Source organism: Calliphora vicina, chromosome 5 (genome assembly GCF_958450345.1).
Source record: "Calliphora vicina chromosome 5, idCalVici1.1, whole genome shotgun sequence".
NCBI classification, from domain to species: Eukaryota; Metazoa; Arthropoda; class Insecta; order Diptera; family Calliphoridae; genus Calliphora; species Calliphora vicina.
Window position 1 is genome coordinate 102,301,978 of NC_088784.1, and position 26,892 is coordinate 102,328,869.

At 34.4% G+C, this 26,892-nt stretch overlaps 1 protein-coding gene across 6 annotated transcripts in view; it reads right to left on the reverse strand.

Moving 5' to 3' along the window:
* Positions 1-1,807: 1,807 nt before the first annotated feature.
* The window catches only part of tou (toutatis), a 94,731-nt gene continuing 69,646 nt past the window's right edge, over positions 1,808-26,892 (reverse strand). Inside the window, exons 3-20 of one of the 6 annotated variants that reach the window (XM_065514204.1) lie at positions 19,529-19,893; positions 19,208-19,450; positions 17,924-18,435; positions 17,215-17,825; positions 17,055-17,143; positions 16,012-16,946; positions 15,683-15,955; positions 15,030-15,386; positions 14,909-14,974; positions 14,679-14,723; positions 14,281-14,492; positions 14,024-14,172; positions 10,018-13,922; positions 4,315-5,165; positions 3,531-3,920; positions 2,331-3,414; positions 2,144-2,265; positions 1,808-2,074 (exon numbers count right to left, since the gene is read on the reverse strand). In XM_065514204.1, coding sequence (XP_065370276.1) covers positions 1,918-2,074; positions 2,144-2,265; positions 2,331-3,414; positions 3,531-3,920; positions 4,315-5,165; positions 10,018-13,922; positions 14,024-14,172; positions 14,281-14,492; positions 14,679-14,723; positions 14,909-14,974; positions 15,030-15,386; positions 15,683-15,955; positions 16,012-16,946; positions 17,055-17,143; positions 17,215-17,825; positions 17,924-18,435; positions 19,208-19,450; positions 19,529-19,691 — 10,164 coding nt within the window. In that variant the 5' untranslated portion in view covers positions 19,692-19,893 and the 3' untranslated portion in view covers positions 1,808-1,917. Of the gene's footprint in view, positions 2,075-2,143; positions 2,266-2,330; positions 3,415-3,530; positions 3,921-4,314; positions 5,166-10,017; positions 13,923-14,023; positions 14,173-14,280; positions 14,493-14,678; positions 14,724-14,908; positions 14,975-15,029; positions 15,387-15,682; positions 15,956-16,011; positions 17,144-17,214; positions 17,826-17,923; positions 18,436-19,207; positions 19,451-19,528; positions 19,894-25,125; positions 25,525-26,892 lie in introns of those variants that run through there. The other 5 variants (XM_065514202.1, XM_065514206.1, XM_065514205.1 and 2 more) reach the window with 5 other exon arrangements.

The following is a 26,892-nucleotide window of genomic DNA, read 5'->3' on the forward strand; positions in this document are numbered from 1 at the left end:
ATTTTGTTCATGTAGAGGCAAAGATTTTTTAAATTTTTTTTTTTTCAAAATTAATATTTTTAAATATTTCTGTATTTTAAAAAAAATATTTCAGTATTTTTTCTAATGTTCGAAAATTTCGAAATTAATTTAGAATTTTATTTTTGCAGTGGAACAAGTTTAGAACAAATAATTTTAAAAAATCTATAATTTTTAGGGACTTTTTGGGCCATTCGAAATTCAATGTTTTGAAAAATTTTCTTTCAGATTGGTTTCAATTCCATAGTTATTATTCCGATAGATTTTGTATTAGCTTCTTCAGATTCTGTTTGATTTTGTTAATTCCCAAAACTTGTAATAATTCAGTTTTTTTAATTTTAATTTGATAACGTAATAAACGTCAACAAAAGTCAAGTTTTTGGTAATGAAATTTATAAAAAAACTTAGGAAAATGAAATTCTGAAGAAGCAAAATTCTATTTTCGATAGAATCGATATATTTTTCAATTTCAAATATATATAAACAGTTCTGGCAATGTCCGAAAATTACGAAATTAATTTCGAATTTTGATCAAAATATTTTAAAATTCCAATTTTACTGAAAAATTCTACTTAAAAAATGTACGAAAATTTCGAAATTAATTTGTAATTTTGGGATTTATTGATTTGAAAAGATGGATTAACCCTTTTTCTTGATTATGAATTTCATTGGAAATTAATATGGAATTTTGTTATTATATTTGAAAATGTTTTTTTATTACAAAATTAATATTTTGAAATATTTTCCATACTTATTACGAAATACAGTATTTTTTAAAAAAAAAACTAAAGTTTCTATATTTTTGCCAATATTCGAATTTTCGAGTTTTTTATATTTTGAGATTTTAAAATTATTATTTTTTTTGAGATTTTTAAAACATTTCTTAATTTGGAGTTTCATTCGAAATTAATTTCGAATTTTGTTCTTGTATTGGAAAATGTAAAAAATGTTTTTTATTACAAAATTAATATTTTTTTCAATACTTTAAATTTTAACTAATTTTTGATCCATTCAAAATTCAGTATTTTAAAAAAATATAAAATTTTTCTATTTTTTTCTTTTTAATGAAATTCTACGAGCGAAATTATTAGTTTGGCAACATTCGAATATTTCGAAATTAATTTCGAATTTTGTTCATATATTTGTTCAACTATATTTTAATGCATTTGAAATTGAAAAGAATTTCTTTAATATTTGTTGATTGAATACAAAAAAAAGCAAATTAAAATATCCTGTAAAAAGTAAAGTTCATGACAATGTTAAGAACTTGAGAAATTGTTTGGTTTAAATTTTCTTTTATTTCAGTATAAAAATGTTGTTAAATTTTGTAAAAAGTTTATAAATTATTAAAATATTTGAAATAATCTGTTAAATCTCCTTTCGGTAGACGAGTAGAGAGAGTATGTGTGAGTTATGTTTTTTTTTAAGAATGTTGAGTTTCAAATATATATTTAGTTACTAAATTTTGATAAAATTCTGTAAGTTTGAGTGTGTGAGTGTGTAAGAGATTGATTGATTGAGTGTTGTTACCAATGACATGTGTGCATTGTAATAATATAATTTAGATGTTATGTTATTATTGTTTAAAATCTTATTTTTTTATTTTTGTTGTGTGTGTGTTTTTTTTAAATCTATATACTAATTAATTAATATCAAGCCTTGTTTAATTAGTTAAAATTTGAATAAAGTTAGATCTTATATTGTATGTATAATTTGTTTTTTTTTTTTGTTTTTTTTTTAATATATTTCACTTACGATTGATTACTAATCATTTTGTTTTGCTTGTGTATTTTATTTTAATGTTTTAAATCCATGTGGGATTCAAATGATTTACGATTCATTTTATTCGCTGTTATATTTGAGTTGTTGGGTTTGTTGTTGTTGATGTTGCAATTGATATCATGAATGTTTGTCGGTCAATTCGGCCCAGCGCATTTCAAAGAACTTACGCATACCATGACCAGCTTTGCCAACCGGCGAGTCATCTTCATTGAACATTTCGCAATTGTCGAAAATCTGTCGGACATCAACACAAAAATCTTCTCGACATTTATAACTAGAGGGCGGAGAGGAGAGAGGAGAGTAAGGGCAAGTGCTTTAAATTTAATATTTTATAAAAATTTACCTTAGATCTTGTAGTCTTTTCTTAATGGTGGATAAATCCATGGGATTTTTTATGATTTTGCGATAGGTTGGAAATTGTTTGGTATTTACTGGCAACAAGAAAGGCCAAGAATCTTCGTGCAGCTAAATAATAAAGATTAACATGAATGTATTGCTATTTGTTTTGGAGATTTATAATAAACATTTACCTCCATTTCACTTAAAACTGTCTTGCACACGGCCAATTCTTTCATTAACTTTTTGGTGGCATGTTTTTCCTTTTTCTCTTGTTTCAACTTTTCCTTGGCCTCCTGCACGGCATGAATATTCAGGGGTGGCGGTGGACCCAATGCAGTGGTGGGTGGCGGTGTTGTCACCGCGCTTGTAGACACCACCATCATGGAAGGTGAAGTAGCAGGAGCGTGTAGTTGTGGCGAGTGCTGGGCAGCAGGCACATGATGCATCTGTTGCTGTTGCTGTGTCGGTGTCGAGGAACGGGACGATGACGTTATGGAGGAATGTTGTGGGGAGGTAGTAGCACACATTAGATTTGCCGTGACACCAATAGGTGGTGTGGGCGGTGCTGCTGCTGCTGCTGTTATGATCGGTAAAAGTGGCATTTGATTTGGTAGAGAAGTTACAGGTAAGAGACCGGCTGTGACCGTTGGCTGGGTTATGGTTGGGGGTGCAACAATTAATGATGCCGCTACATTTAATGTTGATGTTATAGCTGTTGTGGGTGTTGGTGGTGGTAAAGAGGGTGCTGCTATCACGGCCGCTGTGCTGGGCGGTATCAGTTGTGTGGTGTTAAGGGGATATGGCAAATGATTTGTTTGATTTGAACCGATTTGTAGTGGTGGTGCGCTGAGATTGGCAAAATGTGATGGTGACAAAATTTGTGCTTGAGGTGGTAAGAGTGCTGCCGTAGTTGGCATACTATTGAAACTTTGTTGTTGTTGCTGTTGTGGTTGTGTTGGTGGCGTTGGTGGTGGAATAGTCATCATTGGAAGAATGTTTGTTGCAGTAGGAGGTGTTTGTAGCACTTGTTGCTGCTGTTGCTGTAGTATACCAACATTTACGGAGGCTGCTGCAGCAGCTGCTGCTGCTACTGCTGTATTTGTGCCTAATACTGCAGTGGCAGTACCATCCATGCTGGTATCATTGAATTCATTGTTTGTGGGTTGTGGACTTAAAGCACCTTGACGATTTGTTACTTGATTTTGGAAGCGCGTTGTATCAATAGAGTTGTTATGATGATCATCGTATGATGTTGAGGCAACAGAATGAGCCGGGCTAAAAGGAAACGAAAAATAGTTTTGATATCAGTTTTTATTTCCAAAATAAAAAAGTTTCTAAACCACTGAGTGTGGAGTGTAGCTATAGTTGAAAGCATGTAAATGAAAACTCACCTCAGCGGTGCTGGCAGGGAAGTCATGGACTCATCGTGTGATGAATTGTGTATATTGTGATGATCGGCCGATGTATTCAGCTGCTCACAACTGGACGATGTATTATGATGTTTATCTTTGCGTTTCGATAGCGAGGCAGATGAATCACGTTCACGGCGAGGTTTACTAGTGGAGGAACGTTTTTTCGGTGGTGGTGCCTTTGAGATGCAGCCATGACAATACCATTTGCCACGAGGCACTTTCAATAGTGGGGGAATGTAACAATCGGCATGATATGCACGTGGACACAAATCACAATAGATCATTTTGCCAACCGGTGAGGGACGATGACCGCCACAAACAATACACTTACGTTCATTGGTTGCCTTATTAACACATTCATAGCAATACCTAAAGGACATAGAGATACAGATTAACATGCATTAGTAGAGAATTAACAAGACAAACTACATAAGTTATAAATCTTATATTTTTAAAAAAAAGTGTTTTTTTATTAGTGCTTTGAAAAGGTGACAACATGTGTTCTTTATTAGATTTAAAGAGATTTTAGCATTTCTGTTTTTTAATATTTTCTTTTAGTTTTGAGACTGAGACAAACAAAAATCGATTAATTGACTGACTGATTGATTGATAAATGAAATATGAAGATGTATAGTAAAAGAATTACAAGAAAACATAAATTAGTTGCCACCAAAACTTGTTGTATTTTGAAAAAAAAAAAAAAAAAGAAGAAAATTGAACAAATATGAAAATTAATTTTTGTGTAATTTGTCTAAATACTTACCAATCGCCGTCGGGTATATTCTCCATTTTCGGTTTGAAACAGTAGGTATGATAACCCTTGTCGCAGCCATCGCACAGCAAAAGTTTATCCTCATTTTCGCCAGATGTGCAGAACTGGCAATTCTGTAAGGAATTCGAATATTTGGGAGATTTTGTAGATGATGTTGATTTTTTACGGCTTCTACCTAATTTTTTAGTATTTGTTGTTGTTGTTTTGGTGGATTTTAAGGAAGGGGAATGGATGTGGGAATGGGAGGGTGATGAAGGACTAGATTTTTCATGGGATGTGTTGTTGTTGGTGTTTGTGGTTGTGGTTGTTAATTTCTTAGTATTTTTGGTCGCTAATTTCTTGGTTTTTTTGGAAGGAGTGTTTGGTGTTGGTGGTGGTGTTACAGAATCTCTTGACGTGCCAGAAGAAGGTGTTGGTGAGGGGTTGGGTGACTGTGTTAGAGAGACTTCACCCGATTTCAAAGCATTCTTGAATCTTTGTTTGGGCGTTTGATATTTCAGATTGATTTTAATAGTGGTGGGTGTTGTGGTCTCACACACCATTACCGAATTCTCAGCACCCTCAACTGTTGGCTGTTGGCCCTTAGGACTTTTCGCCGCTAGAGAGGTCTGAGAGATCTCCTCGTTTGTTTCGAATAGTGTTTGCAAATTAAGAGACTTGGTATCATTAAGAGATGCCTGTTCACTTTTGTTCGATTTACTTTTGGATTTCTTGTGATGTTTATGCTTATGTTTTCCATTAAAATTTTCATCATTTTTATGGGAATTTTTCTTATCTTTCGATTTTTTTTCTTTTTTGGATTTTTTTGACTTTTCGGATTTTTCCGGTTTTGTTATTGGCAACTTTTGTGAGAGAGCAACAAAATGATTATAGAAATACGCAACAAATAAACAACCATCAAAACAAAATGGGAATGGAAAGAGGAATTCGGGAATTCAGGAATATCGAAAAAGGCAGGGGGAAGAGAGGTAACAGGGAAAGGAAAATTTGTATTGAATTTATATATTGTTTGTATACCAATCACCATCAATGTTCAAATGAATGAGTAAATATAAAAGGGCATGTATGTATGTGTGTATTTACGTATGTAGTATGTAAAAGTGTAGTTAGATGTTTTTGTCAAATGCAAGTTGTAAAATGAGTGTGTTGTGGGTGGGTTATTTTATGAATGAATGAAATGTGGTTTTGTAATGTATTTTTGTTTTTGTAAAAATTATAGTGTTTCAAGTGTTTTTTTTTAACAAACATTCACCATATTAAATCAGTATTTTATTTTTTTTTAATGCAAAAATAGAAAAAAGTTAAAAAAACAAAAAGAACATATAAAAAGCACACAAAAAAATTAAATGATTTTATTTTTAAGGATTTAAAGATGCAATAGTAAGTAGTAGTAGTTAACAATAAATTAAATAAGAGAAATTAATATTGATTAACGAAATTTTTTCAGGATTTTGAATTTAAGCGACATTTATATAATTTAATAAAAGTGCGTAGTAAATTGGACAACAACAAATATTATTATTTTTTTTTTTATTTTGAAAAAAGAAAAAAATCGAAAAAAGTTTAAGAAAAATTAGATGATTTTTAATATTTTTTTTTTTTAAATTAATTTGTTTTCTAAACTAAAAACAAACAAATTGGATATTTTCTGGATAACTAATAAACAAAACAAACAAACAAAAAATAAGCAAAAAGGGCTAAATACAATACAGAATAAAAAGAATGCAAACTAAATATGTATAATGTAGATGTTTTTTTTTAAAAAATTATTTTCTACAGAATTTAATAAATTTCTTAACAATTAACATATCAAGTGAAACAAGAGATTCTTTCGAGGGAATGTATGTTTTTAATCCGTCAAAAACTACAAATATATTTAACTGTATTAAATGATTCTTCAAAAGTTCAAGAGATTCTGCTCATTTATTTTTTAAATATCGCTGGCTTAACATGCAAAGGCTCTAAGTCAGTGATGTTCAAAAATAAAAATGAAGATATTTGGTGAGAGAGCTACCCAGCAAACATAATGTCAAACACTTAAAATAACAACAAAATGAAGAAAGTTTAAATTTAGAATTTTTGTCAAATAAAACCAATTTATTAAATGAATATAATTTAAATTTTAAGGAAATGAAAGAATATACATTATACGGCCGAAATACTCTCAAATTTTTTATTTATTTTTAACTTTGTTTTTTTGTGTTCAATTGTAATTGAAACTCGTGTGTTTGCTATGCTTCATCCAAAAACCAACCAACAACAATGCTTATTGAATTTCTGAAAAAATGAGACATTTATTACGCTCTTTAAAAGAGCGTAACAAATGTGTTTAAATTTTTTAAACAATTGTTGTATGGGATGAACATCACTGCTCTAAGTCCATATTTAAAAATTTTACAGGAGAGACAAAAAACATTCAAACTTTTTTTTGCGTAAATATTTTTGAATTCTGTAAACGCAATTTTATTTTGTATTTTGCTTTGTTTTCTTACTGCATTAAAATCTCAATTTCTAAAAAAAGTAGACTTAGAGCCTTTGCATGTTAAGCCAGCGATATGTAAGTGTTTGCATAACCTATTGTACAACACCACTCACTCACTCACTCACTCACTCCTGGTGCTTGAGATTTAATAGAAGTAGGAGGGGAAAACATTCTACGAAGAATTCTAAGTAAATTTGCAACTATAAACGAGGGATTTAAAATGGATTTTGACCTTATGTGTAAGTGCTTCATGATTTTAAATAAGAGTTTTATTTTCAGTTACACAAGTTATCAATTATATGTAAATGATTATATATTGAATATAACATATATAAACTGATTAAAATGCTGCATTCGATTGAAAAATAATGCTAGTATTAAATACAAATAAGTAAGAGAGCTATATTCGGCTGTGCCGAATCTTAGATACCCTTCAACAAATTATACTTCAAAATACAAATTTTAAATATTTTTAGGTAAACAAAATTAATTTTTTTTTCATTATTTGGAAAAAAATGTCGAATTTTTTTTAATTTTTTTTTAATATTTAGCGAATAAAAAACTTTGGTGAAAAAAAAAATTTGGTTAAAAAATATTATTCCGATTTTGACCCATTGTAGGTCCAACTTAATATGGTCTTATATACGTCGTTGCAAAGGTCTTCGAAATATCTATCATTAGATATCCATATTGTCTATATTAATGACTTAGTAATCCAGATATAGTCAAAAATCGAGGTTGTCCTGGTTTTTTCCTTATATCTCAGCCATTTGTGGACCGATTTTCTCGATTTTATAAGAATCGTCAATGTAAGTTATTTGGGGTTGATTTCAACAGACGGACATGGCTTAATCGACCCCGCTATCTATAATGATCCAGAATATATATACTTTATAGGATCGGAAAATTATATTGTGGAAATTACAAACGAAATACCCTTCTCACGAAGGTGAAGGGTATAAAAATAACTATTGGGTGTATAACTTCAAAATACGGGATATACAATAGATGGCGTATCTTTTGAACGCGGTTTTATTTTTTAGAACTTATATAACATTGTCATTTCGTTTGTAATTTCTACATTTTTCATTTGCAACCCCACAAAGTGTATAAATTCTGGATCGCTATAGATAACGAAGTCGTTATAGCCATATTCGTATGCCCAAATGGCTGAGATATAATGAAAAATCGGGACTATATTACCAAGTCATTAATATAGACAATATGGATATCTAATGATAGATATTTCCAAGTCCATTCAAACGATGTATATAATGCTATAGTAATTTGGACCTACAATGAGTCCAATGAGTGAAAAAAAAGTTTTTCCCCTAATTTTATTTGGTAAAAAATAAAAAAAAACAATTTCGAAAAAAAAAAATAAATACAAAACCAATTTGAAAAAAAAGTTTTAATTTTGTTTACCTAAAAATATTTAAAATTTGTATTTCAAAGTATAATTTGGTGAAGGGTATATAAGATACGGCATATCCGAATATAGCTCTTACTTTTTTTTTGCTTCGAAAATGTCAAATTTTGTTTTGCTTTACCTCTTTAATTTAAAAAAAATTACGCTGAAACACACCAAATGGTCACCGAAGCTTATGGAGATTGTGTTTCATCGGTTTCAATTTCCGAGAGATGGTTTGTGCGAATCAGAAGAGGTGATTTTGACACGAAAAAATTTGAAAACCAAGAATTGCACCAGCCGAATCGGTGTCGGAACTTGTACCGAAGGCAACGCCAATACTTTGAATAAATTTATATTGTACAAATGTTTTAAAATAAAAGCTAAAGATTTGAAAAAATCCCGCATTTTAAAATCATAAATAAAATGTTTTTTATTCAGGCGTGTTAATAAAATTAACAGAAATTTTAAGGCGATTAAACGCTGAATTGATGAATGGACGAAAAAGTCCTGAATTATTATCCTTGTTCACAATATTTTACCTCTTAACACATTGCAGTGAAACACCACTTACAACTTATCAAAAACATATGGTTTCTAAAGCAAATATGCTTCGTAGAATCTATTACTTTTTTTTTGCATCCATACAAATATTACACTCTAACATTATTCATTTAAAACCCTAAAAAGGGTATACATATTGATATTGGGTGTCCATCGGTACGTCGACAACACAAAACCGATATATTTGTCAATGTACTTAAAAGTTTGGCCTTAAACATCACCATAATCTGTTCATCAGACAAAGGTTATAAAGTAATATATGAGACATACTCAAACCTAACACGTTCCCATGACAATTAGATCTTCCTTCCGGAACAACCGGAATCACATTTGACGAAAGATTGTCAACTCAACTATACACAATGCAATGCAGTCGATCGAAAAGAAGTGCAAAATTATGTACGAGCGAATCGTAGAGGAAGACATAGGCTTTAAGATACATTGACTAACATATATTTTGTTGTTGCAGTTAGGTTTAGGAGTTAGGTTTTTGACAACAGACTTAGATTTTAACAATTGCGTCTCGTCAATATGTTACCATATGTCTTTATCGATTTAAAAATGAATTATTAGGTTCTAAATTGCTTATTTTGTATTCAAATAAATATTCGGGTGGTAATAAATTTATTTGTAAGCATCATTCAGAGAAATCATAATCAGAAACAATGTAATTTTCGCATCATTTGTGAATATTACCGGATAAGAGTTATGTTAGTTTATCAACAAAAACACTAAATAATTCTCAAAATCCTGCTTATAAATAAGAAATTATGATAAAATGAATTAAATACGTATTCAATTCAATAAAAGCATTAAAATAAAGACCCAACATGCAGTTCAAAATTAAATTAAATTAAAATAATAGAAAACATAAATAAAGAAAACTAAAGAAATAAATTTAATTTCATTGGTATGAAATTAACACTATATAATTAAATAAATACATGTTAGTTTGGTTAATAATGTGAATGAGGGGAAAACTAAATAAAAAACCAAACACAAAACACAAAAAATAATAAAATTATAGTCTAAGTATAGTAAGTAGTAAAATATATGTGGGGTAGAAAGTAAACTAAATGATGTCGTTTAAATCATAAATGAAAACAAAAAAAAAATAAAATGTGTGCTTGTGTAGTGTTAATATTGCCTGATTAATAATACATTTTTAGTTTTATTCTTTATTTAAAGTATGTTTTGAAAAACTATCACAATCAAAAGTGTTTAACAAAAAAAAACTTACGGCTTTCATAATGCTTTTGTCCCAGGCCACACAAGATTCCAAAACGTATAGAGCCATTGCCAGCTGGGCGGTGGTATGAGAACGTGAGACGGCATCTCGCCAAGACACCAGACCTTTTGGTATGTTTTCCACCTTTTCATCCTTGTCACTATCACAATTGCTGGATGGAGAGTCGCCTCCCGAATTATTTTCGTTGTTGTTGGCCGAGTGCGACTGAGAGTTGAGGTCGGCGGCACTGTTGCTGTTGTTGGCATTTGAGTTGGTCGCAGCGGCATTGTTGGCATTATTCGCTGCTATAGCCATGGCTCTTTCGTTAAAGGACGAGGGATTAAAGGCTTGTTGTTGCTGCTGTTGCAGCAGAGCCTGCTGTTGTTGTTGCTGCTGCTGTTGCATTTGTTGGTAGTAGGCAGCAGCATTGGCTGAATTTTGTGTTTGAGTATTATGTTGATTTTGAGCAATGGCCGCTAAATGTGCATCGCCAGTATGAGCACCCAAGGGTGGCTTCAAGTAACGCCTTTCTATATTGGCTTCCAAGTCTATGATGCGTTCCCTTATCATGGGTATAATGCTAACAAAGTCTTCTTCCGTAATGTCAGCATCACTCTCCAAGTTAAGTTCGGATTCTATTCTAGGTGGCAATTGCCAATGTTTCAATTGCATGGAGGCCGAAGCGATTTTGTCTTCCAACACTTCAAGTTGTTCTAATAAAGCCATTTCTACGCGTTTAGCTATTTTGGGTGTCCAATCGTTGGGTTTGTCCGGTAACAAAAAGTCTTTATCATCCGGCCTTACATCACCCATGGGATAGGGCAGACCCAAAGGGATTTCTTGTGTCAGAAAACGGGTAAGATTCTCCTTGAGTTCCTTTTCCCTCAAGCCCGTGGAGTTGAGAGAATTTATGACTTGTTGCAACAGTTCCATGGTATCGATTTTCCACCAGCCGTAACGCAAGTTACGTTTCACAAAAGTGCCCTTTTGTTTTTTAGGAAACCCCTCTCGTTTGATTTCCTCCAATACTTGAGATTCTTCCAGGGACATTTGCAAAGGCGTGGGAATATCATACTGTATGAAATTGCTGATATTGGCCAAAGACATTTGCTGCATATTTTGCAGGGATGATTGCAAAGCCTCGTCTAATTTGATTTCCAATTTAGGCTTTATGTCTTCGGTATATTCTCCTTCGCCAACTCCTCCGCCAGTGTCGCAGAGAGCGTCCTTAGGAAAAGGAAAAAATTGCATCTTGCCTTCGTTTTTTACCACGGATTTCCTATCTACTCCACCACCACCGCCACACTGTTCCAATGCTCTATCAGCCTCACCCTCCTCGTCATCGCATTCCATATTGTTATTGTCTTTACCTTCTACATCTGCTTCTTCACTTTTCATCGTTGCTGCAGAATGATGACGAGGAGTCTCCAAGGAGTTTTTTGAATTTTGTAACTTTTCCTCAAATTCCTTCAGTTTGATTTCGATGTCCGCCTCGTTGAGGCCCGACAACGATAGTATGCATTCCGTGGTTAATTTCGTTAAATCAGCCTTACAATCATCCATGGTAACGGTGAAATACTGGACATTGTTGGAGATATCCCAGGGATGGCCCTGGATTTGATAGCTGGTGCCACAGGTGATGTTGGCATACATCTTTTGAAATTCCTTCAGATTGGTGGCATTTTGAGGTTCTGTGGTTGTCAATGGCACTTCACGATTAACAATGGAAAACCACTTGACTTCGGGTATTTCGGTTGTAAATAAGGGCTTAATGTCCGACGGGCCTGTGGAGGAGACGATAATGCAATCGTCTTCTTTTTTGTCATCATACTTGCAGTCAGGCTTAATGGCGCCACTCAAAATGCTGCTGCTGGTGCAGAGATTTATTGTAGACGACGAGACGGTGGTCGATGTGGTGGGATTAGACATCATGGAAGTTGTAGAAGTGTTAGAATTCATTTTATTCAAATCTGGTTTATCACAGTTTATAGTTATTGAATTCTGAATCTGATTTAGATTCGTCATGAGAGGAGTTGATATTTGATGGATTTGAGAGGAGGGGGGTAGTGGTAATGGTAGTTGCAGTTGTAGCGGTAGTGGAGGTGGTGGTATCTTCATTTCAACATCCATTTCCTCCTTTTTGGGCAGCTGATTGATTATGTGGGCCGGTGGCAAGAGGCCAGCTGCATCGGGTTTCTCCACTTTGGCGGTGCCATTATTATCCAGTTGTATGCCATGTGGTTGTATAGCCACATCGTAATCATCATCGTCGTCGTCACGCAAATCAACTATTTCGGGTTCTATGCGATTTGTTTCGATGACATCATCATCAGAGTCGTCGGCTGGATTATTTTCTATAACATGTTCGACTGCTGGTAATGGTGGTGGTGGTAGGATTGTGTTCATGGCTGTAACTGATACTAGTGATTCCAACTCTTTCATTTCTACATCTAGGTCATCCTCCATCCTCTCATTTGAATTCTTCATGTCATCTTGTGCCAATAATGGTGGTTCTGGGCTCATATTTTGTTTTCTTTCATCGTCTTCTTGCTCCAGTATTTCATTGAATTGGAATATATCGTTTTGAGCCGATTCCAGGGCTTCGATAAATATGCCACCAGCCTTGGGCAGACGCCAATAACGTCGCCAAAAACGATCCTGACCAAAACAAGTGGCCCGTAATTGATTTGTGCTCTTCTCCAACACTTCCTTGCAGTTCAATGAAGCTCTAATGATTTTATCCAGCTTCTTTTGCAACTCATCGGCCGACAGTCTATTGTCTTCATCCTCGTCCACATTGGTAATTTCGGACTCAATGTCGGAGAGATCTTCATCCATGCCCACATCGGTGGAGGCATCATCATTGAGACCCTTTAGGGTCTTCTTGCCCGCCAATAAAGCATTGATATCGCCAGCCGTTGCACCACCGTTGTGGTATGAAGTGGAAGTTAATTCTTCCAATTTGGCCATCTTTGTGGGCGTCATATCACTTGTGACCATTAAATTGGCTGCAGACAATTTTCCATCATCCAAATTGCTAGGCAGGTTGGTTAATTCCTTATCGAGTTGTTTTTGAGGGCCATCTAAATCCACATCCATGCTTTCATCTTTATTGGTGTTATTATTTTGTTCGCCAGCCGTTTCCAATGACGTGGTAGCCACCGGATTAACTTCCAAAGCGGAGACATCTTTTTTATTCGTCTCTTCGGCCGATTCCTTCTCCAAACGTTCTGCATCCAACTTCTGTTGTGCTGCCATTGCCTGCATAGCTGCCTCACGTTCAGCTTGAATTTTCTCATAAGCCTCTATTCTTGACTTGCGCATGTGCAGAGCCTTATATTTTCTCACCTTCATGTCAGTCATGTACTTTTCCTTGCGCATCTGATTGCAGGTCTCCAGACTGTTGTCGATTTGTTTGAGTACTGCCTTGTTCATGAGCAAATCATTGCAGAGATGAGCCAATATTTGGGTTTTCTTTGTGGGATTAAGTGCCACAAATGGCCGGTCCTTTAGAGCAAGTGACATTTTCCAGGTTTCATTTTCATGCAGCAACTTGTAGTACTCGGCATTTTTGCCAGTGTGCACCACAGTTTCAGCATCAATTTGATGATGATCCGGTACTTTGCGTTCTCGTTCACGATCCATGACCACGCCGAACATTTGCCGTATTTCTCCGGTGGCTGTGGCATACAAGTAGATGCGTAAAATTTCCGATACATTGGAGTTTGTAATGTCGGCATTTCGTAGAGATTGTCCCAGTAGTGTGGTATGACGTCCCGGATTTGGTATGCCCGGATCTTCTATGGCACATACCAGCAGATGTGTCATCACAGATAAGAGTTCTTCTTCAACTTCGGCATTACTATCGACTACTAAAGCATCATGGAGATTCTGAAGGGTGGGTAGAGATTCCATATCTGTGAGAAAAAAAATAAAAAACGCATGACAATTTAATTAAGGAATTGTGGCAACATTTTATTTAGGAACATGTAAGAATGCTATATTTTGTGAAACTTACCAAAGCCTAATGTTTCTCCAAAGTTGTGTAAGAATTCAAAGACCATTAACAGATCAGCCATAGCTTGACCGGGCAAACGATTGCCAGCAATACGCTCCAAATCGGGTATATTATGTAATTGCAATAATTCCGAATCCTCTTGGGGTTTTCTATAGAATTAAAAGTAAAGAAATACATTTTAATAAAAATTCCACAACAAACTGAAAAGCCCCTGATGTAATTGTGATAAATTAATTATTATTCTAACAGCACCTCACCTTATTTGTGCTAAAATTTCAGCATCTCGTTTACGAGCTGCTAAACGTTTCTCTCTTAGAATCAAACGATCCAATACCATTTGATGCTTTTTCTTTTCGCGCTCCTCAAACTTACGACGCAACTCCAGTTGACGTATGAGAGCCATATGTTGGCGTCTACGTTCACGTTCCATTTCGGCCGCCAAAAGCATTTCCTTTTGACGATTGAGTTCCTACACAGAAAAACAGAGGATGACAAAAATAAGTAACCCAAAATGTATGTGTGTGATTCTGTTAAATGTTCAATGAAAGTCTACTAGTTTATGACTTTTATTTACAAACTACTGTACTCATTTAAGGAATAAATCTCTAAAAGTGATTTAATTTTAGGTTTTAAAAAATTTAAACATTTTTTATACCTGTTCTTTAGCTAAAATAGCTTCTTGACGTTTCTTTTCCTTTTCCTAAATTAAACGATTTTAATAAAAGACAAACATTAACAATATTTTTGCGTTGTGTTTTTAAGAAACAGAACAGATTATTAAAACAAATTTAAAGGCAAAAGAAAACAAAAAGTAAACCAAAGACAGATTGTGAAGTAAATAGACAAAATGAAATGAATTTTTGTATTAATTTTCGTCCTACATACCTGTTGTTTTTTGAGTATTTCTTCCTGTTTAAGACGCTCCAGTTCCTCTTGTTTCTTTTTGCGGGCCTAAATGTACAAACATGTTTATATAAATATTTAAATTTAAAGATTTTTGTACTACCTCTATGGCTTGTTGATTTTTCAACTCTTTTTCCTTGCGCTGCTGTTCCAACTTTTCATTTTTCTCTAAACGTGCCTTCTCCTTGTTGCGATTCATTTCCTCCTTTTGCAATTTCTTGGCATCTCTCAGTGCCTGCTGCTGTTTGGCGATTTCAATGCGCTGTTCCACATTTAGGGTTTGACGCGTAAATATTTTTAGGTCTTCCAAACGTTTGGCCACGTCCTCGTCTGTCATGCGTATGTAATCACCATCATTGGCGTATGGTGGTGGTGCAGGTTGTAAGAAAGAGCCCACTATGGCTCGTGCCGAAAAACTGAAGTTTTCTCGTGTCAACTTTGAAGGATTCTTTTCCAAATGCTAAAGTATTTAATAAAATTATGAAAAACTGGATTTTACATAAAATTTCAATTGGGAGGAAACAAAAAATTTCAGACCTAACCCTTTCTAACCTTCAATCTTCTGAATTCAATTTGGTATACATGTTTTCGCTGGCCATATATAAATATTATCAAATTCAGAAGATTGAAGTTTGAAAAACTCATTTTTTATCGAAATTTATCGTTGCCTCCCAATTATGTTTAAGTATCAAGTTTATAAAAGTAATCAATCCTGTCATTAAATAGTATCTACTAAAAATTGATCTACAAACTCACAGAGAAAACATGTCCCATGGTTTTTAGGGGTACATTACTACCGGGAGCATAATACACGACTTCACCCTTAATTTGACCCGCCTTGGTAAGACCTCTAATGACCGTTTCACGCTTCCAGCCCAAGTCCAAGGGTATTCTGAGTTCTGTTACATTTAAGAGATTCGGCTCCTCACTTTCCGATTCCGAGAGGCCACTTTCAGCAGCAATACTTTCAGAATCAGTAGAAACCTCCATTTGAGCATTAGCTTCGGTTAGGGCTTGACGTATTTTCTCCTAAAATAGAAAAATATTTTAAAACTTACGACTTTGTTACGTCTAATAACACTTACTATATCAGCGCCTTGTTGTAATAATTGTTGAGTGGATAGCATGGGTTTTATACCCACTGCCCTTGATTGAGCGAGTAGCGAGGCCACAGTATTCTTTTTGGGTTTCGATACACCGCGACCCAAATTTCTAGGACGTCCCTCTTTGAAGGGCGGCTGGTTTGTTCTGTCATTGCCCATACCACCACCACCGCCACCACTGGCCGAAGAGGAATTGCTACTACTATTACCTCCAGTATTGGAACTATTTGCTGCTCCACCATTACCGCCACCGACATTATCGCCACTCATACCGATACCGCCACCACCGCTACTCCCAAGAGCAGCGGTTATGGAACTTAAACTTTGTAAACTATTTGAACCCGTATTGCCAGAGTTATTACCGCCCGAACCGCCACTGCCACTGCTACCTGATAAATCATTACTAGACGCTGATGATTTATCCGGTTTCATGGATAAATTAAGCGGAGCATCAAAATCTTCTATAGTAATGGTGGCTCCGACAACATTCGAATTGGCTAGCGATGTATTCGATACTGAAGAAGCAGCCGGCTTCAAACTGAGATTAACACCCGAGTTAAGATCAGTTGTACCGCTCAAATCGTGTATATCTTTATTTTTATTCGATAAGTTATACGCTCCATTCGAGGTAATAGTAGGTGGCAATTTAATGACCTCAACGCGATCCGACGATGAGTCACGGCTCGTTCGGCCACTGCTCGGCCCGGTCAAGTCCAAGTGTGGCGTGCTCTGTGACGATGAGGCAGCAGAGGCGCCCGAAGATTTTGATGTGCTACTCGCTCTACCCAGTCCACTCAGCGCAGCGATCTGGGCAGCAGTCAGCGTGGGAGGCAAGCTGGGTCCAGGGCCTGCATTGGCTGCGGCAGCAATGGCAGCATACTCCATTTCTAGTCTAGCCCTTTTCGCCGGGCTAAGACCTGAAAATGCAATGCAAAATGATTTTGATTCGGGTACATTCTTTTGTTGTAGTTGTAGATTTTGATCATGATCAGAAATTGTATTTTTACGACCACGTGTTGTAGTACCGGGTATTTTGGGGCCCACGATGGATGATGTGTATTTGATGATTTCCGTATCGGGCGGCAAGCGTACTCCCAACAGCGATGGATGGTCACTAAAATGGTGCAGAGTAAATGTCATCATTAGCTTAGTTTAGTAGGTACGAGATTAAAAAGAATAACTCACCCTAATCCTCCGGATGGCATGAAATCATTTACTGATTGCTTATTGCCGCCAGTAGAAGATGACGACGTCGAGGTTGAGGATACCCCAGCATTGTTGCCAGCATTGGAGGCTGCTGCGGCTGCTGCTGAATTACTGGCCGCAAAAGCATTCATGGCTGCCTGCATACTCTGTTGAGGTGTCATGCCCAATGTACCAAACTGCGACAATGAATTCAAAGCATTCAAGGAGGCATTATTTTTATCCTCATTCTTATTACGCGATGATGAAGAAGAGCCACCCATGCCGCCACCTACACCACTTCCTGTCATAGCACCATGCGTTGACATCAGACCGCCTGAGGATGAGGCATTGTTACCAGATGAACTGCCTACCATATGATGCGAGGAGGAAGAATTGTTTGATGAAGAATTTCGGGATTTCTTCGATGACGTTGATGATGACGACGAAGATGAGGGATTGGCAGCTGCAGCGGCGGCTGCCACTTGCATGGCCAATAACTCTTTGTGCAAGACTACAGGATCATAAGCTGAACCAGGCGACGGAGGCAATTGTACAGAGATTGTAGAAGACGACGATGACGCTGAGTTTTTACCAAGATTTGAGGAATTATTCTGCATAAAATATAAACAATTTTCATTAATTGTCTTAAAAAGAAATCAAATTTATTTGTATTGTATTTTAAAAGTTTGTTGTTGTGTAAAGAAATTACTTTATATGAGTTGGAGCTGCTATTGTTATTGTTGTTATTGCCACTATTAGCGGAGCTGCCCATGCCCGAGGAGGGAGTTATTGTGGTGCCGGCTCCCACCAAATGCATGCCCGCCAATGCGGCTGCCGGATTTGAGGCAACGGCTGCTGCTGCAGCAGCCGCATTTAAACTGTTGGCCAGCGATTGTTGTTGCTGTTGTTGCTGCTGCTGTTGTTGTTGTTGTTGCTGTTGACGCTGCTTTTCTTTGCGAGACTTACTGCTCGACTTACCACCAGACGATGAATTACCACCGATATTGGAGCCCGCATTACCACTGGAGTTTTGTGTTCCAGAGCCAGAAGAGTTGCCGCCTACACCGCCACTATTGCCTGCACCAGTACCAGCACCACCTAAACCTAATGCTGCTGGTCCAAAAGCAGCTGCCAAATCGGGATGGGGAAATGGTGATAGGCCAGAGGCCTGCAAACGACTGAAATAGTCTTGGGCAGCTAATTGGGCCATTGACCACCAATCTAAGAAACAGAAATAAATTTAAATTTAACTCAAATAACACATACACGAATTTATTTTGTCCAATCTGTTGATTTGAGGCGATTCTGAGTGTATACATGAGGAAAATTAAACATTTTGGAGAATCGTTGAAGCTGTATTCAGATGGTTTTCGGTTTCAGAGACACGTATCGGTAGAAAATAGAAAGGAAAAAACTGTGAATCCGTAATCTTAGGTTACTATAGTCGAAAATTTAAAAATATGCTTTGAAACTTACAAGAGATTTAGTTTTAACTTATTTTTTTTTTTTAAATTCTCCAAAATATTTGATTTTCCCTATATATGTACGTCATTAGTTACTCTGGGGATATGTAAAGCAGATAAACCAGAAACGATCGAGCATTTGAAAGAGAATATTCGATGCGTTAATACTGGGAAGGGTGTATGCACCATATACGCGTGAAATATGTACATAAGTATAAGCTTCAATGGCTTTAAAGAATTTATGAAATTACAATAAAATCTTGTGAACACCATTGAAGTTTTGTTTAATTATTTAATCTAGGGGAGTTTTCTTCAAACTACATTTTTGGCAAAGCAAATGAGTTTGCTGTTTCACCCCAATGTTAAGGATTTACTAAACTATCTTTAACAGTATTTGAACTTGGATCCTACGAACTTGAACTTGAACAATTAATGATATAAGAACAAGTTGTAATAGAATAAGTTTAGCGCTTAATGTCTTTTTAACTCAGTAAAGTTAAAATTAACGCATACTTTACACATTAACTCACTTGCTGGATGTAAACCCGCCAAACTGGCGGCTTGAGAAGCTGCTACCGCCATGGTGTTTTGGTGATGATGTCCTGCGGCCGCCGCTGCTGCTGCTGCAGCCATTGAATAGCGATCATTGGCGGCATTAGCAGTTGGATTGGGTAGTAGACCCAAACCAGCAGCGGCAGCAGCATTAAATTGTGCGTTAAATAATGGATTAGCAGCTGCTGCTGCAGCAGCACTAGGATCACGACCCCAGTAAGCTGAAATAATTAAAAAATAAAGTTATAAATTCCATAGAAATTTTATTTTAAAAGTAGAAATAATGATAGAAAACTAACCAAATAATGAGGCCGCATCTAATAGGGCAGCAGGATCGTGTGCACCACCACCTGCCCCGCCAGCACCAGAATTGCCCGATGATTTGCCACCACCACCGCCGCCGCCGCCTTTACCATCATTTTGTTGTCCACCCTCACCCGCATTTTTATCCATGTTCTTCATGAATGTATGGGGGTCAAAGGGTCTATTGTTACGTTTAATTTTGAAGTTTTTATTTTAACCGGAATTTTTCAAATAATTCGTTGTCTATCGCTGTTGTTGGAAATTTGCTGCTGTTGTTGTTTGTTGTTAAACTATTTTTAATAAAATTATTCATTTCAGTTCATTTCATACTTGTTCACATCCATCATGTTGTAGGGTTTTGCTAAAAACAAAATAAAGAAGAAAAAAACAGATAAAACAAATGCACAAAAACAAAATAATAACAAACATGTTTTTTATACATATAAACCAACTCGAACTTGCAACAAATATCACTTTGCCTCGTTACAACTAGGACAAAATTAAAACAACACAATATAAGAGAAACCAACAATGGAAAGAGAAACAGACAAAACAGTTGTCTCTCTCTCTTTTAGTACAAGTGGAGTTGTTTTTTTTATTATTACACTTTCTTTGTTTTCGCACACCAAGTATGTAGAGGAAACGAAAACAAAACACAAAATACAGTAAAGAGGAAAAAGAAACAAAATAAAAAAACAAGCTAAAAGAATTATGATTGACAAAACAAAGTGGAAATGTCAAAACATAGTAAATACACAAAATATCAGTGAGTAGAATATTAAAAGAAAAATAGGCCGATAATAAAGCGTAGAGTCAAAAACCATTTGGCCGCTTCGTACTTACTACCAACAAACATAAATGAAAAATTTGGTCAATTAATTGGCCTAAAGGTTTTTATTTTGTTTTGTTTATGTCTTAACGTATTTTTTGTTGTTGGTTCTAGAATAAATTATGAAAGTTGAGTAGGTATAAAAAAAATGTACTAGTAAATAACCAGTTAATAATTCACAATAATAAAATTAGTAGGTACATACTATTAAGTGATTCATATTTAATAATTAAAACGGGTGTTTTTAAATGTTCTAGACTTGCATTTATTCATCGATATGTCAATAAAAAACAATTTGTAGTTAGGTATCTATTTAGTTAAATCAATTGTTTGTTAATTCAATTAATTGCTATTGCTTCTAATTCATTACTGTTAAGTAGGTAACGTGTTTCACTTGTTTTATTTGAAACAGGAAACAAACAAAAAAAAATACTTTCATTTATTTTAATCCACGTATTTGTCAATATCTGGATATATACTACTCGAATATCCACTCGAATTATGATTGTTCGATTAATCGAATTTCAAAATTATCATTTTCGAACAAATAATAGGGCTTTTTTAAATTGTTCATAATACTATAGGTACCCAGAGAAAAAACAACTTAAAAACCATATTGTATCAATAAGAAACATTAACGAAAGTCTAGTAATGTTGAAATTTTTAATTTCAATATTTATCGCATATTAATACAATTTTTCTATTATGTATAATGAACATTATTGAATTAATATGACGAGTTCTTATTTTTAAGTTCCATCTTTTCTCTGAGTGTAAATTTAAATAAGTAATAACATCTTCTATGACGTTCACAATAACTCGTTCTACCCAAAATTAATGGATTTAGCCCAAATCACGGTTTGTGTTCAAGTTTCCCAAACAATTTGCAGTAGAACCAAAACCAAGGTTTTCTCAAAAACAATTTTAACTAAATGGTTGTACAAAATATAAATCGAATAATTTGGATGAACTAATAATTTAAGTTTTATACAGTTTATTGTGAAAAAAAACAATGGCAAGGAACTAGTACTCCATTGAATGGAAAATTAAAGTTATTGAAGACTGGAAGACGGGCTTAACACGATATGAATTGCGTAAAAATTATTGAATTAAGAGATCAGTTTTTTCCAGGCTCATTTCAAAGTTTTTACAGACTGGTCGCATATCACCGGTGCACGTCCGCAAAAAAACACGATATGATGATTCCTTGTTCAAAAGAGCAATACAAAAAGATCCTACAGCATCAGCTAGTCAAGTAAGAACAAGTTTAAGATTATGCGTTAGCGAGAGAACAATCCGTAGAAGAGCAGTAGAAGCTGGATTATTCAGCCGATGACAGCGTATAAACAAGAAAGCTAGACCGGAATTTACCAAAGCCCACATTGACTGGAGAGTCCAATAATGGAATAGTATGGATAGTACTGTTCTCTGACGAATCCAAATTCAACTTAAATAGTTCCGATGGAATAAAGCGTGTACGCAGACCAAAAGGAGAAAGACTGTATAACAAGTATTGTAAAGCAACAATTAAACATGGAGGACGCAATGTAATCGTATAGGGTGCCAATTCATAAAATTTATGGGATTATGGATCGGTTCATGTACCGTGATATATCGAAAGATGTAATGTTGCCTTATGCCAGTGAACAGATGCCACTTATAGGAAGCTTTCAACTGGATAACGATCTTAAGCACACCTCCAAAGCTTGTAAAACTTGGCTAGAGAGCAATAAGATTCGAGTTCTTCATTGGCCTGGTCAGAACTTGTGGCACATTGTTAATATGAAAATAAATCGTGAAAATTGCTGAAATAAGGATCGGAAATTTTCACAATATATATCATGCCGTTAAAATAGCCTGGGAAGGAATATCGAAAAACGCCATAAAAACATATTATCTTCTATGCCAAGAGATGTTCTTGTGCCATCCAAAACAAAGGATTTGCAACAAAAAATGAATTAAAATGTTTTTATATTATATCCTTGAAGGGGTGCTTTAGTTTTTTCCGTTTCATTTTCTACCTTAAAATATTTTTTAATTTTAAGTTACCTCTTATAGAAAGGTTAACTTTGAAAGTATTTGTTTTATCAATACTAAACATATTAACAAATGAAAATAATACATAATAGATATTTAAAAATTTGATTTTATACAAAAAAAATACCATATGAAAAAAATTCATTGAGGGGGTGCTTTAGTTATGGCCAATACTGTATACGCCGTTACAAAGTTCTTTGCAATAACTATCATTATATATCCATATTGTCTATATTAATGACTTAGTAATCCAGATCGAGGTTGTCCTGATTTTTTCCATATATGTATCTACATCTCAGCCATTTCTGGGCTTGTGTGAGACATCATCGAAATTTTGTATTCTTTTCAAAGGCCTACCGATGCCATTATGTATGGAATATAACATAATGTTCAATTTTCCATGACTCTATCGCATTAACCAGTCTGAATTTGGACGATGACATGTGTTATGTTGGCTTTTTAGGGCCACTTTGAGGCTTATTCGCGTAGACCCCACAAAAAAACTAACGGGGCCAAATCGCACGATCTCATCTCCACGTGAGATGACCATGCCTTCAAATCAATCGAGCAGAATGTCCAATGTGGCATGAACTGCGCTCAACTTTGATGGTGATGCCCTGGTCAATGTTATTCTCAAAGAATTATGGAACGATGACTCCGCCAGAACAATCAGTGCATTTTTCGGTATGCATTGAAGGCTCATGGAACTCATGCGGATTGGAATCGTCCCAAATACGACAATTCATTCATCCAGAAATGGTCTTCATCGCTAAAGATTTCTATTCCACAGCTTAATATTACCTTTTTCACAGTAATATTAAAACGAAACCAAAATTCACTTATTTTTTTTTTTTTTTTAATTTCGCATTATTTTGAATAGATGTTTTTCGGAAATAAATCTTTTACTCATGTAAACACATGATTTATGTAAAAAACTCCATTAAGTCAAATACCTACCTACTCATTAAAAAAAAAAATTTAAATGCAACCTATTTAAAATTTTTAAAATCTCAACTTTAATTTCACTAGGCACATAGTTTACAGCTGTAAACTAAATGACAAATGACAGGTGAGAACTGCAAAAATGTTGAAAATTGTTTGGCGCCAAAACAAAATTAATTTTAACATTTTAAATTCATTCATGATGACAACTAAATAAACCCAATTTTAGCTAAAAATTTATGTAGAGCAGTTTCAACGGATTATTGTTTTCAAAGTTTTATTGTAATGTAAATCCAAATTGATTGATAGGCTATTTTAAAAAATTATATGTAATTCATTATGTATGTATGTATGCATTATATTTCGGTTTCAATATTATTTTAAAGATACACACAATTTAAAATTTAATTGACCTTCAATTTTTTAATTTTTTTTATCAATTAATCTTTTTTTCCTTTTTATTCATTAGGTCGGCCAATGAACTTTTACACAAAAACACAGTCACTCATTTTTACAATATTTAAATAACAACAACAATATGCCATCAAATATTACAAAGAATTTAGTTTATATGTTTTAAACTTTTGCACAATTCTTTTTAATTTTGTTTTGAATAATGTTATTGTTGGTTTTATAGAAAATAATAAAGGAATTAGCATTTTATTGGTTTATTTATTTACGATCTTTTAACACAACACTTTACTATTTTTTACGTTTTTTTCTTTATTCATTCATTTGATTTTTTATTTATTTTTTTTGTATACGTGTTTTTTTTACTATATGAGTGAGAGAGATAGATTGTGTAGACTTGCTTTTAATTTGCTCTCTTTAGTAAACATTTTAAATAACCGTGTTTTTTTTCTATTTTGTTTTGCTTTGTTAAAGTGAGAGAGTGAGAGCAAGAGTGAAGCCAGCGAATTGCACATGAAAACAAAAACTGAGAAACAAACAAAAATCTTGGAAAATTCTATTATTATTCTTGGTATTTGTTTTTTTGGTTACTTCTGATTTTCTTTTCAACATAAACACACCACAAACCTACCAAAAATTTTTAAGAAAAACTAAAACAAAATAACAAGAAATAACTAACAAAGCAATAATTTAGTAACACATATAAACACACACACACACTTGCACGCACATGCAAAAGTAACGAATTATCTATGAGTAAGCACGATTCAATTCAGACGAGCAATACACCTTTTCAGATAAAAAAAAGATAACAATAAAAACAAAAACACAAAAAGAAAACCGAACTGTATTTTAAATTGTACAATGTACATGTGTGCTTAACGAGAGAGCAGAAGTGTGTAGTAATAAATGAAAAATGTAAAAGAAAAAGCGAAAAAGGGAAAAAGAAGTGTATATGTAAAATTTTTTCCGTTTTTCTACACACTCAAACACATCTGCTGAATGTAGAGTTTTTCACAAACATTTTTTCCACAATTCACTGCACTTTTTTGATAAAAAAATGCTTAGAATCTGATAACTTTTAATTAAAATATTATAAATAATCTTTGTCATAATTATCTCTTTCAAGAAAACAAACTTTTGTCATAAATTATTAAATTTTTATTTGGTTTATTAGCCTTTTTAAATTATTTAAACAATTGCTTTGTTTTTTTATATACATTTAACTGGGTTTGCTTTCTTTTTTTTGTTAACAAATTTTGTTTTAATTTATTCTACTACAAGTACCTATGTAGTAGATATACAATAATTTTTTTTTTCATTCATTCATTATTTTTTCCGTCTTCTTTCAAACTTCACATCGATTTTACACACCTCTTTTTTGTTGTTGTATTTTAATTTAAATTGTATCACTTTTAAATCTATTTATTTGTTTTATTTATTCATATATTTCTGATTATTTATAATTTTTTATTATTAAACATGAATTTTCTTTAAAATTTTTTTGTTTCTGTAATTGTTTTAATTGAAAATTTTGTTTTGTTGTATTTAAATTCCGAGAAATTTGTACTGTTTCAAAACGCGTAGATATGTGTTTACTTTAGTACACCAGCAAAGTATCTGATGGTTACTCAAACTACTATTATAAACTACCACTACTTTACTTACTCGCTCGCTAGCTCGCTCACTCACTCAAGTAAGTCGCACAATCAAACATACAAACGTACATAAAATGTTGAGTTATTATTAAGCGAGTATTTCGATTTTTGAGTGGACCGACAACAGAATGATGAACAAAAAAAAAAAATAAAATAAATAACAAACAATCGTATACACAAGTAGCTGCCAGATTTGACGGTTTTTCGGCATTTTGATGAATTTTGTTGTTGTCATAGTTAAATGATTTTGCACTGAATTGTGTAATTCCCAAAATTACTAATACTGTTTATGCCCTACACCACCATAGTGGGGGAGGGTATTATGCGTTTGTGCTGATGTTTGTAACGCACAAAATATTAGTCTAACACCCACCTAAAAGTATATCGATAGACACAGAATCACTTTCTGAGGCTATTTAAACTTGTGCGCAAAGTAGAGGACGCAATTTTGAAGATATTTCGATAAAAATTTAGCCTGGTAAAGATGTTATAGCGATGCGAGGGCTTAAGTACTCTCTGTGGTCTTACTTTCCTTTTTGTATGTGCAGCTTCTTTTGGCACATTCACAAAGGGGGTCGCGATTTTAGAGGACTGTATGATCAAAGGTTACTCATCTTGTCAAGATGTTGGAGCGATATGTAATCTGTTGCTGTTGGGTCTAATATTAAGACATGTATATTTTATGGTGCTATCCCCGTTTGATATGTTCGCCACTTGTATAGTAGAGGCTTTACCGGGGGTAATTATAGCAGTGCCGAGGACCTGGATGGTTAGTTAGTGTTTAAATAAACTAGCCACCTACAGCTGCCTTAATCTTAAACTTACTTCCCATTCAGAATTATATTGAGAGTGTGGCGGCAAGGAACTTACTTAGGCTATTTGAGTCATCGTTAGTGAAACAACTGCGGGTAGTTCGCACTAGTATATTCCATGAGGCAGGTTTTAAAGGTAATGACATTATTCCCACGGGAATCTCTGATCATAGGGTGTCGACCTTTAACTTCGGTGTCTCACCTCCAGTAGAGCTCTGATCTAGACCATGGTACTAGTAAACGGGGAGTAAGACCTCTGATTTGTCACTACTACAGCCTAATATTTGAAAGATTCAGTGGCTCCACCAATCAATCTTGGAATAGTAGGACGGATTGTCGTGTGTCCAAGGTCTGTTGGCCAAAACTGGATGCAAAGCCAACCAAAACATTAATTGGGTTGGATAGGTGTAGTCTCAGAATTCTAGTAGGAGTGTCACTGCTCAATTGGTGCATTCGTAGGTGAATGGGATAATAAAACACAGGATTTTTGTAGAGTGTGTGGGGATGTAGAGGAGTAGAGCACATTATGTCCAATACCGAAACTACAGATTCATAGATTTAAATGGCTAGGTAACTCTAGGTTGCTCCCATTAAAGATTTAATAGTTGATATTTTTTACGTTTTTGTACGAGGTGGTACACTTTTGATTTTGGGATACCTTTCATGTCTTC